The sequence below is a fragment of the Mugil cephalus genome, chromosome 14 (genome assembly GCF_022458985.1).
Source record: "Mugil cephalus isolate CIBA_MC_2020 chromosome 14, CIBA_Mcephalus_1.1, whole genome shotgun sequence".
In the NCBI taxonomy this organism is placed as follows: domain Eukaryota; kingdom Metazoa; phylum Chordata; class Actinopteri; order Mugiliformes; family Mugilidae; genus Mugil; species Mugil cephalus.
The window spans coordinates 3,038,559-3,055,262 of record NC_061783.1 but is presented as its reverse complement, the minus strand read 5'-3'; the positions used below and the strand labels follow the sequence as shown (position 1 = coordinate 3,055,262).

At 42.9% G+C, this 16,704-nt stretch overlaps 1 protein-coding gene across 3 annotated transcripts; it reads left to right on the top strand.

Annotated features, from left to right (window-relative positions):
- The first annotated feature begins 910 nt into the window (after positions 1-910).
- On the top strand, positions 911-15,368 carry khdrbs1b (KH domain containing, RNA binding, signal transduction associated 1b). Of its 3 annotated transcripts, none has more exons than XR_007114127.1 (11): positions 911-1,337; positions 3,461-3,582; positions 4,738-4,854; positions 5,247-5,393; positions 7,789-7,922; positions 8,483-8,720; positions 9,096-9,163; positions 9,493-9,551; positions 9,953-10,124; positions 12,248-12,321; positions 15,019-15,368. XR_007114127.1 is itself a non-coding variant. In XM_047604819.1 (9 exons), the coding sequence occupies exons 1-9, from the start codon at positions 1,244-1,246 to the stop codon at positions 10,057-10,059; spliced, it is 1,086 nt and encodes a 361-aa protein (XP_047460775.1). In that variant the 5' UTR covers positions 911-1,243; the 3' UTR covers positions 10,060-11,234. The 3 variants fall into 3 exon arrangements, 1 of the variants encoding a protein (XP_047460775.1); XR_007114126.1 differs by having other exon boundaries at positions 15,014-15,368; XM_047604819.1 differs by lacking the exons at positions 12,248-12,321; positions 15,019-15,368 and having other exon boundaries at positions 9,953-11,234.
- Positions 15,369-16,704: the final 1,336 nt, after the last annotated feature.

Sequence of the window (16,704 nt, the reverse complement as noted above, 5' to 3'; positions counted from 1 at the left end):
ATGGCAGAGGGGGAAATGATTGGACTAAGAAGGGGGGCCTGTGCTGATGATGAGCTGCTTGCGGCCTGCTGTTTGTCCTGGCCCAGTCTACCACTAAGGGGCAGTAGAAAGCCTCGAATGAAACAGCCACATGTTCAAGGCACCCCGACTCAACTGGAAATTATACTAATTAAACACTGAGGGTGTGCCATCATCAGCCATTATCCTCCTCACAGCAGTTAATATTCAATTGCTGTGTAAAGGTCTAATACAGGAGTACATTACAATGCAATAAATGGCAGAGTTAGGCTGTAAACTGCGTAAACGTATGTACAACTGTGTTTAACTTTTATTTCTTTTCGTGCTTGACATTTATAATAGATCATGTATTACAAAATATGTACCATGTTTATCTTTTATTAATTTCGTACTGTTATGCCGTTCAGTTGAGGTGAGAATATATCATAATACGTTTGTGGTGATTTCTTAATATTTTTAAATACATCTGAAATAAAGAAATAAATATTTTGAAGAGTTTAATCTACCTACATTCGTGTTAATTTAAGCATGACATTAGAAAATAATGAAATAAATAAGTTTTCCCCGTATGGTGTTGCGTTAACTGACATCGCAATAAATATGTAATGTGACGTCACGTTGCCATATATGGTTATCGGTGTTTACGCGCACCTCGGGCTCAGATGCAGCTTGAAATGTGAATATTTCAGTAATTTCTACTACGGGGCTTTCCCTCAGAGTCAAAGTGGAGACTTCAGCACCTTGTCGACAGTCTGGACGTGTTTATTATAGCTAGCAGCGAGGCTCTCCACTGCGGGCACACCCATATCTCGGATACTAACGGGGACTGTCGCTACCGGGGGCGGCGCGCATCCGCACGGCACACAGTAGGCGGCGCCAGTCCGGAGATCTACGTCCCTCTGAGCTCACTTCCGTCGGTTTGAGTCGGATCGCCCGTTCTTCCAGTCTCTCAACCTTTTGTTCTCCCATTTCCAACCAGTCCGCGCTGCTGAAAACGGGAGCCCAGGCGGTCGGGAGAGCAGAAAGACGCCAAGTAGCGGACTCGTCCGTCGCAGAAACAAACAAACAAACAAACAAAAAAAAGCCACATGCAAAGCGCCGTCCGCACGGAGGATACTCGGCACTCCGTAGTTACATAACTGGACTACTTTTTTTTCTATTATTGTTGGGATTTTTTCTTCTTCACGTTTTGCGTTGTGTTGCACCGAAACCCAAACTCAACAAAATGGAGAACGACGATAAATACCTCCCCGAGCTCCTGGCGGAGAAGGACAGCTTGGACTCGTCGTTCACGCACGCCATGAAACTTTTAAACGCAGGTAAAGTGTTTTTAAGTGATAAACGGCGTTTGCTTCGACTTTCTCTTGCTGTGCGGCGTTAGTTGCCCCTCGCCGCTCGGAGCGCCATGTGTGTGCGGACGGGACATGCGCTGCCCCATCAAACGCAACACTACAGCCAAGTAGCCCAGCGATTAAATAATTATTATATGTGTAAGAGTGTGTTTATTATACGTTAGTTCTTTGGTGACATTTGAAATAACAACGAGCTTAAAGGTATTACAACAACACAGGAAGAGGCACTTTTTCGAATCTAAATTTCCGCTTCACCTCGTGCATGTGAGACGTGTCGTATCCGTGGTTTTTGGCGCTGTCAGAGCTCGTGCTGAGTTTACACAAAACAACAGAGTGTTTCCGGACTAACGGCCGTTTGCTTTCGGCATCGAGTCCCTGTTGATACTGTTTATTTACTCCGTTGCGCAGCACCCAAAAAATGTGCGCCACTATCCGAGACCGGGGTCACCTCGATAATTTAAAGCCGAGAGTCGGCTTTGCCGTGTAGCGGCAACGGGGAGCTCCATGTACCCCGGCAGCGGGCTGCTGAAGTGTCTTCAAGACGGAGGGTTGTAGCACCGACGACTCCAGACTGCTGTCTTACAGCTGTGCTTGGAGAGGAGACAAATAATAAAAAAAAAAAAAATCAGCTTCCGATGTTATCCCCTATATCCCTGCAGTCACCGGCGGAACCACTCTTTATCCTGTTACACAAACGACGATGCAGTAATGGCACAATGTGTGGCTTCCTAAGTGAAGTAAGATGATCTGCTTGTAATTACCATATGCGAAGTCATTAGTCAGACATTCGCAGCAGCATCACTGTGATGCTACAGTAAATCAGAACATCACCACTGACCGGTTTTACCATGTGCTCCCATTTATGGTGGACCACGCTCTGCGAGCTGCTCCAGCTCAGGTTGCTCTGGTGATCGTCAAGTCAGTGCATTTGTCTTATCAGGATGTGCACAGTCTGAAATATAAAGTGTGAGCGGTGTTGTGCTTTACGGGTTCATTCTCTGAAACATCAACTGATTTCGCCCCCCCCCCCATCGCCTCCACCTGCAGCTGGTAGACTGTGATGTGGCTGACATGTTTGCACATTGTAGGCTCACCAGTTGTCGTGGCCAGGAGTGAGGCGGTGGTTTGAGATGTGAGTTCTGCGATGATGCCGTTGGGCGCCGGGGATTGACCGCTGTGCCCCATGGATCTGGTGGCAGAGGAGGACGGAGATGGCTCCTATTTATTTATTATCATTAAAGCTGTCTGCTTTCATATAGCATTTTGAACAATTCGCGATTCGGGATACCCATATTTAGTTAGATCAGCAGCCTGGCAATATTTTCAATCTCAGTTAGTGTAAATGTGTCCGTTATTAAGTCCAAGAGACCCATGTGAAGTGTCTTGTTTTGTCTGAGTAACGACCCAGAATTCAAAAAAGAATTCACTTTACAATGATGTAAAGCAGAGATCAGAAACTAATCTTTATACTGAAGAAGCTGCAACCAGAGAATGAGTTTAGTGTTTCTTGTAAAATGCCCAGAGCCATAAATCAAGGATTGCAATAGTGGCCTTTTGATTGGTGTGAGCTATTTCAGCTCTATTCAAGATCTCAAAAAATAGTGCTTATAATCCTTGTGGATCATTAGACTGTCTAAGTCACACATGCACTCTCTTTATCTAAACTCGCATCACACTCATATGAATCCACTAACACCTGACCCTCTGTTAATGTGGATTTTGTTGTTTTGTGACCCAAGATATTCTGAATTGTAAGTTAAAAACACACCAAGTAAACCTGAAAAGGTTATTTTCCGATGTCTAGTGTGCACACAGATGATGTTTCAGCTGCATTTCGATTTAATATATTTAATGTAGTTAAGATTTGTTTAATTGTTTAAACAATAAAACGATAAAAACATTAAATGTTGTAATTAAACTTGTATTAAAAAAGTTTTACTCCTCTTATGATGGTTTAAGATGTCAAACCCTGTGACTTCTCAGTAATGGAAGAATGCATGAACCGTCCTCATTATCATGATGCACTTTGCCATTTTGACTCATGTTTGATTATGTGAATACGTTGGCTGAAACAATATCTCCCCTTCTAGAAATTGATAGAATCCAGAAAGGCGAGACTAAAAAGGAGGCAGAGACATACCTGGACCTTTTCACAACAAAGAACATCAAACTTAAGGAACGAGTGCTCATACCTGTCAAACAGTACCCGAAGGTGAGCCTTCTTTCCCTCTTTCTTCTCCTTATTCTGTCCTTTTCTTTTTGCCGTAAACCTCTCTAGGTTTAATTTATCCTGCAGCTGCATTTCAATTACGCAAAGCCATGGGGTTACTGGGAGTCTCAAATTACTCCCTCAACCCTGCTCTTTAAGCCCCAGAGTATAATTACAGCTGATACTGGCATGTTTTAAAATATCACTAAAAGGATCAAAATGTTAATGTTACTGTGGTTAGGATAACGCTATAGTTCAGTGTAATTCACGCTGCGTTCAGATCCACTCCTCTGCTTGTAAGTGTTTCCATTCAGAGCGAACTCTTGCTCGGCTTCATCATGTAGACTCAGGTGCATTCATCCGTATCAGTTCAATCTATATCTGGCTCAGACATAAGGCTGCATTGATTTTAGGATGAGACCTTTATGATGGAGGAGGCACGCGAGGCTGTAATGGGTTCTGTAAAACTCAAATGACACTTTACAAGCTGCATAATGTATAATTTGTATGCTGTTAAATATATGCACATGTTTGAGTCACTAACATTTACGCGCTGGCTGTCTTCTGGCGTTTAGTTTTTCTTTTTGCCCTTTACAAAAGACCACACTGTTTCAAGATTTTATCGCAAAGAAAACGAGCTATAGAATCTGGCCCGTCTCAAGCGTTGGATCGATGCGATGCAGGAGTGTGGCCTGTGGGCATGCGACAGCCGTCTGATCTCCCAGATTTGGTTTTAGTTGGCACATCACTGCTCCCTGTCGTGGGTGACGGAGCTAATGAGCGTTTCAGTTCGCGGAAAACACTTTTACAAGTCCAGGAGGAATAACTTCATTTGGGGCTGTTTTGGCAATGATGACTAATTATAAGACGAATCATATACACGGTAATTACTTTGTCCAGAGATTGAGGAGGATAAGATTGCAGCTTTTGATCAAAAGTAGGTTCCAGCTCAGTGCTTGGATGACTGTAGTGAATGGTAGCTGAAGGTGTTACAGTCCTCTGGGGCCCATATCGACTTTGTCTGGTAAATCTACTACTTAAGTCTGCAGCATGTGCAACAAGACCCCTGACAGTGATTGCTCCTTCAATCTCTTTATATTAAACTCGCCTGTGCTTTGATTGTCAGGCTAATTTTGTGCTGCTTTGTTTTGCTATTAGTTCAATTTCGTGGGGAAGATTTTGGGACCTCAGGGCAACACAATCAAACGTCTGCAGGAAGAGACCGGGGCCAAGATCTCCGTGCTGGGCAAAGGATCTATGAGAGACAAATCTAAGGTACTGTACACACACATACACATCTGGTGTCGCACATCTGTGAGAAGGGTACCTGAAACAATAACACATCTGGCCTTTGCCAGAGAGGAATGGCAGACAGTGAGCCCAGATGGTGTCAACTTGCAGAATTGCTTGGATGAGCATTAACATTAAGCCGGGGGCTCCTGTGCAATGCGCCTCTGTTCCAGAAATCTTCAGGATAACTTGCTAAACCAGTTATCTACCACATTGATGTCATTATTAAGCTATAAATGAAGAGAATACCGCACTTACGCCGTATGTCCTCTTCAGTGGATGAAGTGCAACTACACGTTGCATAATTAATTTCATTTTTAGTTGACTTTGTTTATCTTTTGACTCACCGACGCTTGTGTGATGTTGCCCTTTTTCAGGAAGAGGGGCTGAGGAAAGGTGGCGAGCCCAAGTACGCCCACCTCTCGATGGAGCTGCATGTATTCATCGAAGTGTTTGCCCCTGTTCCTGACGCTTACCTGCGCATGGCACATGCCATGGAGGAGGTCAAGAAGTTTCTCTTTCCTGTGAGTTTAAAATCCTTTTTTGGCTGTCATTTTTATTTGTCTGTGCTGACTGTTGTAGAGCGTTCTGTTACAACAGTTAAGTCGTTGATCATTTATTCAGTTGGTCTTCAGTTGGCCTGTAAAAATATTAATAAACACTGATGAACTAGTTGTAAATCAAAGTGATGCCTTTTGATTTTTCAGCTAAAGAAACACAAAGCTTTGAGCTTTTGGTCTTGGAGACGAGCACTGATTTTTAACTAATGTTAATGCAACAAAAATTTTTGCATGTTATTATAATTGACCCATGCTACAAATTGAACTTTGGCTCCTGGCTAAAATGGCCAAAACATTGGAATTGTAGAATGTGTGGTATTTTGTCTTTAAAAAATGATTGTCATGCTAGCTGCCAAATTTCAGTCAGGCAACTGACTAATTGTTTTAGTTCTGAATCGAGCCCTGAATTGAGCCATATGCTCATCTGCCCCTTTGCCTCTGGCCTTCTGTGGTCTGAAGTGTAGCTGTTCCCACCTGGTGTTAGAACGCTTCTTCACCTGCATTTAGCATGACATATGAATGGATCCTCAGTATGTAAACAGCCTGCTCACACATGTTAGCAGGTTTTCCACAGAGGTTTATGCTGTGAACAACATCAGAAAGTAATTTTCCCTCTCTGAGCCCTCTTGCAGGCACAGATGAAGTGAAGGTGTGAATACCTAATGTAATACATTATTTCCTTGTCACCTTTTTCGGACTGTCTAGAGTCCCAGGTTGGGAAACGTGTGAAAACCTGTAAAAGTGTTCTTGGAAATTACTTTTTAGAAAATCACAGAATCTCTACGTTGAACAAAGCTTTGGGAGGGGGGCCAGTATGACTGGATCTGAGAAAACATATTCATTTATGGTACAGTCCAGGCACGTAAAGCATGCGTTGCTTAAGAGGAGGAATTAGGTTGCTTTCATTGTGTCGGCCGGGCTACCCCTTCATGCCTGCCCATCACTGCACCTCCGCCTTTAGTCTCATTCTTCAGGGAGCAAGGAGAATGAACCTGGTGATGTGTAGTTCCTAGACAGATAAGTGGGCATATTCACCTTGCGCAGCCTATTCCTGCTTTATTGGTTTTATTGCTGAGAGATTCTTGAACGCAGGCCAACGCTGTCTACTGTCAAGCCCAGCTGAAGCCCATAGTGCTCTAACAATGGCACATTTCAAAGCAGGGCCAGTAGCCCCAGGGGCCTGTGTGGCACCTTACATTTTTTAATTAGTGTCGAGGCTGCTACAGAAGAATGAACCATTTGGATCAGCAGCGAGATGAATGGGCCGACGAACCAGTTGCGATGTTGGTATTGCTGTGTTGTGTAAAAAGCTGTCCCTACAGAATCTGTCATTACAATTCAAGGCCATAATCTGTCAAGCATGATGACCTTGATTTGGAACAAGGCCATATTTTAATGAACAACTGTGGTTCTTAGAAAAAAATCATTTGTTTTCATGTATGTGTGTGTGTGTGTGTGTGTGCCAGCTGTGTATGTGGAGCAGAGTTTGAATCTTGTTCTTTCTTTTCATGTCCGCATGTAAATGCAAGAGCCAGAGCCTTGCTTGTGTAAAAGATTCTCTTATTAACGTCTACAGTTAGGTAAGAAGTATTTAGACTAATTAAGTCTATTGTACCTCATTTGCTCGTCCGATGTTGCTGCAGCCGCAGTGCTTCCACCTTCAGATGAATTTGTAATTGTTCCAGTGGCTTTGGGTTTGGCTGCTTTTGCATCTCATAAATGAAAATCTGACATCTGGACTGCATATCCTCATAGATGTCTTTTTCCCCTTTTGCCAGCGTTAGAGCTCTGTCACCGTTCCAGTCGGGGACTGATATATGAAAGAGAATTGATTGGGTCACAGTGCAGCTTATGTGATTGCTCCCTGAAGAAAGGCTGCGGATTGTGTTGCGGGATTTGTGCTGCTCAGACAGGCAGCTTCACTAATCCACCCCAACTTATTGTTTTCGAAGATAAAATAAGGTAACCGCTCATGCAGTTACACCAGACTTGTTGAGAAGAGCAGGAAGAAAGTGATTTACATTTTGTGCATGATGGAGAGACGCAGGAAGGCAGGGAGTGAGGATGGATGCTTTCCAGCCTCCCACAACCACAGCCCCCCTTCTCTTTAACACTCTGAGTCACTGGCACTGAGACTTTTTCTTCCACTCTCTCTGTGAGCCATTAGGTGGGGATGCCATGTTTTAAACAGCTCAGTAATTGTTTCTCTCCTCTGTTCCCCATCCCCCTTTCCTCACTGCATCCTTTTCTTTTTCTGTCTCTTGCTTTCATGTTTCCACCTTCACTTTTTCCTTGTCGCATGGTCTTGTTTCTCACCATCGCTCTGCTCTTTTTATTTTCTTCCTCTGTGTGCGTGTAGGACATGATGGATGATATCTGCCAAGAGCAGTTCATGGAGATGAGCTACCTGAATGGAGGCCAGGAGCACGGAGCCCGAGGCCGAGGGGGCCTGCCGGTCAGGGGCCGTGGAGGCCCTCCTGCCGGAGCACACAGGTGAGGGGGTGTAATCACACACATACATAGTTTCTTATTACAGCTGCTGGGTCACTGACACAATACAAAGACGCCGCTGTTCGTCTTTTACTTTATCTATGTAGGTGTGTATTGACAGAAGGTACTGAAGGGAACAGAGTATATATGTTATGTACTGTAAACTGCCTGTTGTGAGAAATAGGACCAAGAAATTTAAACTACAATACAAAGATTTCCATACAATACAAAAATTGTCAGTACATGTTATTTTTAGGCAAATCTTTTTTTTTTCAAAGACCTTATTGACCCCGTTTACATTCTTGATCTTGACAATGTTTGTATGGTACAAATTGAGCTATAAACCGTAGCATAATCACACTGAAACAGCCTGATTATACTAGGACATTTAACCTAATTCTGGTCTTTAAGCTCAGCTCAGCTAACGCTAACTGGCCGGCTGCTGTAGCCGCAGCTATGAGTGGTAGCGATCTTCTCTTAAATGTGTTTCCCAACATGTTGATCCGTTGCTTTTTGCAGAAGGCCACAGTATCTTAACTCTGTTTTTTTTTTTTTTTCTCCAGGGGTAGGGGAATGCCTCCCCGCGGTGCTGCCGTCAGGGGAGGTGTGAGCCGAGGCGGCCCAGCCAGAGGTGGCGCAGTGAGGGGCGCCCCAGCAGGAAGAGGAGGACCTCCCGCAGCACCTGCCAGGGGAGCTGTGGCACCCCGTGCCAGACTCCCAGCTGGTGGACCACCCCAGAGGATGGCACCACCTCCTCACCAGCATACCCCCGGAGCAGCCAGCGAGGGCTATGAGGAATATGTAAGTACAGCTGCTGAAGTATCTTTAGTTATTAGGCTTAAATTGTTGTCATGTGAAGCGTTAATTAGGAGGAATGTGTAGTTAAATGGCCAAGAGATTTATCGTCCTGACCAGACATGATGCTTTCAGGTTTGATGTAGATAAATCTGATCTCCAACACATGTCTCCTCTGAATAAGATTTCCTTGGCACCCTGTTAGCTTTGAGTTGCTCGTCCGTCATCGCAGAAATAAGTGATTTCAGATGCTCGAGACATAAGGGGTGCATGTCTGCTTCAGTACAAGTGTAGTACTTTAGAGACATCTTGACATTCATGATTCATGAACCAGCCTCTCCTTAAATCTCACTCTGTTTCTCTGTTTCCTTCCCTCTCCAGGGCTACGATGAGAGCTACACAGACACGGCCTACGAGTCATACGACAGCTATTACAGTCAGCCGCAGGCGTGAGTGAATCAGGCGTCTCTTTGGTTTTCACCTGCTCCTCACAAAGTGCACACACATCGCCTAGTCGCAAGTTTCACTTGAAATAGGATTTGAGAGCAGAAAAGATGCTTTTTAGCCACTCTGCACAAATTCACTGCTTAGTGTTTCACGGTTTGGATGGCCGTGCTATTTAGCAGGACTAGCCTGGACTCAGATGTTCAATACTAGAGAGCCAGGCTTTGATGTTATTCATGGAAGCCAATTATCATCCCCCTAGACATTACAGTCAGCAGCTACTTGATGTTTTCAAAGATAAAAAGTGAATTTTCTCCCTGTTTCTGACCACCAGAGAACCAGAATATTATGACTACGGACACGGAGAGACCACCGAGTCGTACGAGTCATATGGTGAGGAATTCTTTAATTCTGTTAACCGTGAGCAGAGAAGACCTGATTTATCTCGTTGAAAATATCAGTGTGTATATGTGTATGTTTTTGATTGGTTGCTTGAAAAATGTATGTTCCCCAAAGCGTGTTTTTAATCACTTTTCATTTATTGATTGGTTGATTGATTTTATAATGGGCCTTGAATTTTTTAATTCGTGACCCACCATGTGTGTCTTTTCTGTTGGAGCAGTAGTTCTATTCAAACTGGGCATCAGATTAAAAATTTAAAGCTGCACTGTGGAGCAGTGTGTTTGCAAGATAGTGGACACTGAATGCAAACTGAGCTCAATAGGACGTGTGGTGGAAAACTTGAAAAGGTTTTAATCCACATTGAGGTTTTTTGTATTTATGTTGCTGTCCAGGCCAGGATGATTGGAACGGCACCCAGCGAGCAGCTCCAGGGAAGGCCCTTCCCCCCACTAGAGGTGCCAAGACGCCTTACCGGGAGCACCCATACCGACAGTACTGAAGCAGTGTCGCCTTGACAACCGACTGTCTACCATGGCAGCTCTCGCTTTAAGAAGCCCGACAAAAGTAATTGTCCGTTTTGTCTTTGGTTTGGTCTTTTCCTACACTGGACTTTATACAAGAGAGCAAATTGGGAACTGAAAATCGGACCTGTTTTTTGAGATTTGACAGTGAACTCCCTCCCTCACCCCTACTTTGTCGCACCAACCAACCACCCATCCAACCAAAGCTTTTAGATGGGTCCGAGAGGAGAAGTTGGCACCCTTTTTTGTTCTTTTTCATTTGAGTTTTTGTTCATTTTGCTGTATTTTTCTCTGATCATTTTTACCCGCCCTCTGGCTTTTTTGCATTGTTGATCCGTTACGTTTTTACCTGTTTGAAACTAGTCATTTCTAGTGGAAATAGTGGCTCATTATGCACTTGTCTAAGAAGTTCATTTTAATTGTTTTTAAATATAAAGATCTGTTGAGGGTCAGTTGCAGATTCCCATTTAGGCTACATTTCAAAATTCTGTTAATATAGCCAAATAAAAGACCTTTTAAACTTTCAATTATGTCATATAGAAACAAAAAAAACAATCTTAAATTAAGTGAAGGCTAAATCAATGTTAATGGAATCAGTACAATTCATTCTTGATTATATTTTGTTTTTTAAATAGTTCTAAAACGTTGTCCATTTAGACTTAGGCAGCAATATTTGTCATTGTACTTAGAGTTTTGAAATATAGCCCTAATAGACACTGTTGAGATGGACTGTCCTCATATCCTCAATTTGTTTCACTTGTTAAAAATTAATTTTAAGTCTCTGAAGACAAAATGTTTGTTTAATGAGAACATGGCCCTGATATGGCCTCCTGTTATGCTAAAAACAGTTCAGGTCTTCATTTGTGATCTGATTCTATATAAACTGCATGCACAAAATACACCACGAAGGATTGGGACAAAAATCTCCACATGGGTCTTCTCTTTCTATAGAGAAGGGATCCTGCAGCTCAATCCGAACTCTTGTACATATTTTAAAACATCCTAACTGTACTTATTCTGCCACTAGTATCTGTACCCTCTCCATAAAATGCATTATGCTACATGTGTAAGCTTGCCTAAATAGGTTACTAAATCTGTCCAAAAGATGTTTTGCAGCAGTTTGTCAATAAAGCTTAGTTTGTTTTTTATGAAACTTAACTTGCTTTATTTGTTTCCTGTCCTAGTAAAATTCTGAAATGGCCTTTTTTAAACAACCTTGAGCAGTCAGATGTAGGTGTTTTCCTTTGTTTCTCATTCAAAAGCGCATTTTAAATCTAAATGAATGTATTGACGTCTGAAGACTTTAACCCTACTAAATGCTGTCTTGATTGATTATCAAAAGAGCACAACTTATTCTTTCTCTCTCTTTCTATACTTTTTAAAAAGGACCCAGAGGTAAGACCTCTAAAATAACCTGGATAGCTTCCTAATGTGTATAGAGTTCTAAAGCATTGAATGCCTGGGTATGTATAAGACTTTTTCAATCCTCTTACCTGTGGTCGTAATCGTTAATGAGAATTGCTTTTATAGCATCTGAAAATTAACTGAATTCAAACCACCATTCAGGTCTAGGCTTCATTGTCATGAATGACGCTGGCGCGATGGCTACTTTAGTACAGAGTAATGGCAGTGCAATGGAGAGGATGGTTATAACCTAGAGAACTCCACTGTAAAGGTAACCTAACCCTAAATGTTTAATTTCGTAGTGTGTTTATCCTTTGACATAAACTTGCTGGTAAATGCGTACACTTTCTTAAAATATTATTACAGTCATGGCAAAAAAAAGAAAAAAGAATCAACTCAAAAGTAAGAAAAACGTAACTTCCAATATCATACAGTAGTGAATTTTATGTACCAAAATAACTGTTCTGTGTACTAACAAAATATAATAGGATAGTGTTAATGCAACTCTTGCTAAAATGAACAAAGCCAAATCTATATCAATATCTACTGTACAGTTGAGCTGCTGTTAACTTTTTTTATTTGCCAAGTAAAGGTTGCATACTGTAATATTTAAAAGGTTCTGCCTGTACAGAGTTGTCAAAAAAAACGAAAGCTTGAGTTGCATGAGCATATCTTCTCCTGTAGACGTTGCATGACTTCTGTCTCAAATTTCTCCCTGTGTTTTTTGACAAGGTATTGATTTGGGGTTTGTCCTTCCTTCAGGCACAGCTATCGGTCACTGAGAGCCCCGAGACGGACGGTCTGCTGAAGTGGCACCGAGCGGCACCGAGCCTCAGGTTGGTCCCTCCATATACTTGTCTTCATTTTGGAAAGACTGTACTGCCGGGGTTTTAGACGCGTCAGCCCACAAAGTAGATGCTGCTCGTGTTTCTCGCTCCCGCCGTCTGCAGAGCAAGGTCTACCGGGCAGCCAGCGGCGACCTTTCGTCTCATCCCGCTTCCATACACCTTAAACTTACAGAGAACAAATGAGACTTCTTTATCATCAGTTTTTACCAACAGCGCGTCAGCTCAGCTTTTAGGTTTTATCAGAGCAGAACAGGGAGGAAACAAAGAGGTCGTGGATTTGTGGTGAGATGAGAACATCCAGTCGCCAGACACAAACTGGAACCATCCCTGAAGTCTCCGCTCTTTGCCTGGCAACTGGTCCCATCCAAAATAAGATTCACAAATTACATTCAAGATTTAAGAATCATTTATTGTCATTATGTGTGTTCATAATGAAATTTTGTGCTCTTTTTAATCCATTCCCGGAGTGTTTGAAAGGCTTTTCTGTAATAAGTTCCTAGAAAATAAGACCTTTTCATTGCAGCAGCCCGTTAGCTTTAAGTTTAGCCTGAAGATTGTAGACGGAGAAAGGGTAAGGAGTGCCAACATCCAGCCTCAAAACGGTAAACAGGAAGCACCAAGTTCTTGGAGACTTTGGCGGTTGCCTGGCAACTAGTCCCATCCAGAAATTCCAAATGAACACGTTGCATCATGCTCGTTTTGAATGTGTTAATGTGAGTGTTAAAAATGCTGCTAGAGAGATTTTATTAACTTTTGAGCACTGGCTTGATGATATTTACCATAGCCACAACATTCCCACATTCATTTTATCTCTATTTGTTTTGTCCCATTAACAGTGCGGTTGAAAAGCTTTTAAGAAGGGATGTGAAGACATCTAGCTGTAGTCTGTTCATAGGAGCCACTGTGTTCCTGAATGTGACCCTGCCGCACACTGTACTGTACCTCCTCTACGTCTTTTTGTGCAGATTAAATGAATAAGAAGTGTTACTCTAAGAGCTCCAAAAGCGCTAAAGCTCGCAAATTAACACATTACATCTTGTTTGTTTGAATGTGTTAATTAGCAAGCTTTAAAGGTGCTGGTGAGAAGATTTGACTGTAGGTTGTCCTGCTGTTCCCTACCTCTGTGCTAATGCAGCAAGAAAATGTACAAGTACATTCGTCTACATGTTTTTTTTTTTATATCATATTTGAAAAGTTCTCAAGAATGAGCCCCATGGTGGAGGGTCCTCTTCTCCTTTTGTACAGAAGAATGAATGATTATTCATTTTGAGTTAAAGAAAAAGGAAAGAATAAACACAGTTCAGTTTGAAAAGGAGAAGAATTAACTCCTATCCCCTTATCACCCTGTGATTCACTGCAATATTTCATGTCCCTGCATTGTTATATAACCATTGAACTGCACCATATACATACATATACATAATCAATCAACTTCATTACAATAAATATAAGACCAATTACTAATAAATAAATATAATATTACATATATACACATACATACACATAATAATTAATAAATTATATTAGTAAACAATGTATTTAATATACAAAGTACAGGTGACAATAATTACGAAGTAATTATGAAGTATATACAACAGCTATAGATATATTTATGAGATGTACATCGTATATGAGAAGTGGTAACATAAGTAATACTTTGTGCAGCAGTAACTTGACAAGCTGCGATTCTGTGATGGATTAGTCATCTTGAGCTCTGATGAAAAGTGTTCAAAATCTGTAGGTAATGGTCTAAAACGTTCAAAATCACTGGTACAGTCCTTTCCGTTTCTCCCAAAGACCACTGTACAAGGAACCTCTGCAGACACCTTAGGGCCTCTCAGCCATTCATGGTAATTCCTGATAATTCAGTGGTCCGTGGGCTCTGACGACTGCCCCGCTCCTGTAAGTCGCCTCACTCACGGCAGCGTGTGTGAACTGGCGTGTGGCCTCCAGCGACCGAGCGTCAGCGCCGTCTCAGGGAAGGTGACTAATGAGGATCTGTGGCTCAGGCCTCGCTGACAGAAGGAAAACAACAACGCGAAGACTCGGGCCATTTCCAAAATAGAACCAGCAGGGCCAGAGAGGGATTTCTCATCATGTCCTGCCTGTGCCTTGAAGGCGGTAGAAGTCCAAATGGTGGCTGGAAAAGTAATGCTGTGTGGTCAGACTCTGAGAACCTGCCGTGAATCCTGTCGTAGAGAGAAGTTTGATGATAAACCATCTTAGGCAATTTCATACTCTTGTTGGAAGAAAGGGTTTAATAAGACCACAGTCTGCTTTGCTGCAATAAAGCAACACAGGGACTTTTTAATAGTTTCTCTGAAAACCTGTCATTTCGTTTGCTTCACGTCCAGACTGTACAGAAACCTTGAATTATGAAAGATAGGTCTGGCTCTTGCTTTTATCTTTGAAGCTGCTCTAAAATACTCACAGCCTGTGACCACATTAGCTGATGATTGAAATTCGAATGCACTAACCCTACTTCACCTGTCTTGCCAGTAATTAAGTCTCACTCATTGAAATGTTGCTAAGCTACTGTTGAAGAGCTGTGCCGGCAGGAAAGTGACCTTACTTTAATTCAGCCAGTGTGTGAAAAAATATATGTCCCTTTTTATGCCAGACTGTACCTCTTGCATGTCTTCTCACGCCTGTGTCTCCTGTGGTCTTGTCTCCTCTGCAGCGTAGCTGTGCGCGACAGCAGCAGCTCGGGATGGAGGAGGTCAGACGGAGCTCTCGGGGCGCCCCATTGAAAGGAGTGGCCCAAGGCCCAGTTCTGTTCCTGTCGGGAGCTGGGGGACGGGTGGCAGCCTGCCATGTCACCCAAAGGAGCCAGCTGATGAAGAGCAGAGGGAGAGCGAGAGGAGCTGGCTCAGACTCGCTCTCAAACAGGAACTAAGACTGCAGCTGGTCAGGGAAGACATTCGTCTGACTCTGAATCCAGAGCAACCAGAGACTGACCAACAAGTCTCATTTTCATGTGGACTGTTTTTTTACTATTTATACTTTTCCTGTCAATATTAAATAACCATGCTTTATCCTCGTGTAATTATTCCTCAACGTCGAAGACGCCCACTCAAAGCTATCGCTGTTTGCATGCCGCTCTACTAAGCTTCCGCAGACCACCCCCACTTCTACAAATGTAATTGTTACAGCCTAATTAACCATAAAATGAGAACTCCTGTTATAGTAGGCTGTGAAATCGTTTTTAATTTCTATTAACCCTTGAGTGAGACCTGAAAGGAAGTCTTTCACTTTCTGCAAGGCTAGCTGTATTCAGAGAGACTTGTGTGACGACTGCATTTCAAGTGTTAGATTATTTAAGCATTCCTGTGGCGTGCTGCTGAGCGTCCGTGTCTTATTGCTGCGTGAAATTAGACTCGGGGCTCCAGAGTTAAAGATGCCCGTAGAGTGCAGATCAGTATCTCGCTGTGGAGTTCGCGACCAGCACGCGCACACGCCGCCACATCGCAACTCGCCGCGGCTTACGCGGCCCCAAGGATATCACATGCTAATGCAACGGCCCATTTGCATGTACTCGCATGTACTCTCCCTGCAAATGTGAAACACTTTCATAACCAACGCTGGCCTGTTCGCAGCGACTCGGCATCCAAATATGATAATTCAGCGAGATGGAGCCGGGAGGAAAGCTGCATGTGAGAAAGGGACAGAGGGTGAAGACAGACATTACCAACATCCCTCCCATCCATCCATCCATCCATCCATCTATCCATCCATCATGTTTCTCTTGATTTGATTCCCCACCATGCCATTCTGCACCATTATCACTGATGATATTACAGCTGCCTGTGGTGCAGAGTTACATTTAGAGGTCAAAACGGTACTTCCACGTATTAAAAACAAATTTCTCTGGCCACATCCACTGGTCAGACGCTCCATTTAGTTTATTGAAAAAGCCACCAGCTTAAAGGATAGCACATTAGAGATTAGGATAGGAAGCGTCATTTGAAAACGTCAACGGGCCATCTCCAAAACACACCATTCCTCAGTCTTTATGTGCAATTATGTCTAAAATAATGATTTCCATGTCTCCTGTAATCTAATGAAAGATAGGTGATGGTGTGGAATGCCGTCTCCTCTGTTTGAATCGATGAACTGTCAGAAGCGTATGGGCGGAAGAGAAAGTAAATGTTACTGTGCGATGATCAATAAAAGTAGACTTGAAAGCGAGCAAGGCGTGTATCAGTCACCTGCGATGTCTCCTCTTGGCTGTGACTGCCTCGGCACAGTCTCCCAGCCTCCGTACGTTCACATAACGCTACGTGGGAGAATAGGATAGAGGGAATAAGAGACTTTTTTTTTGTGGCGGATGTGTTGAAATGCTGCTAGGACGTGTTAGAGGTGGAGATACTG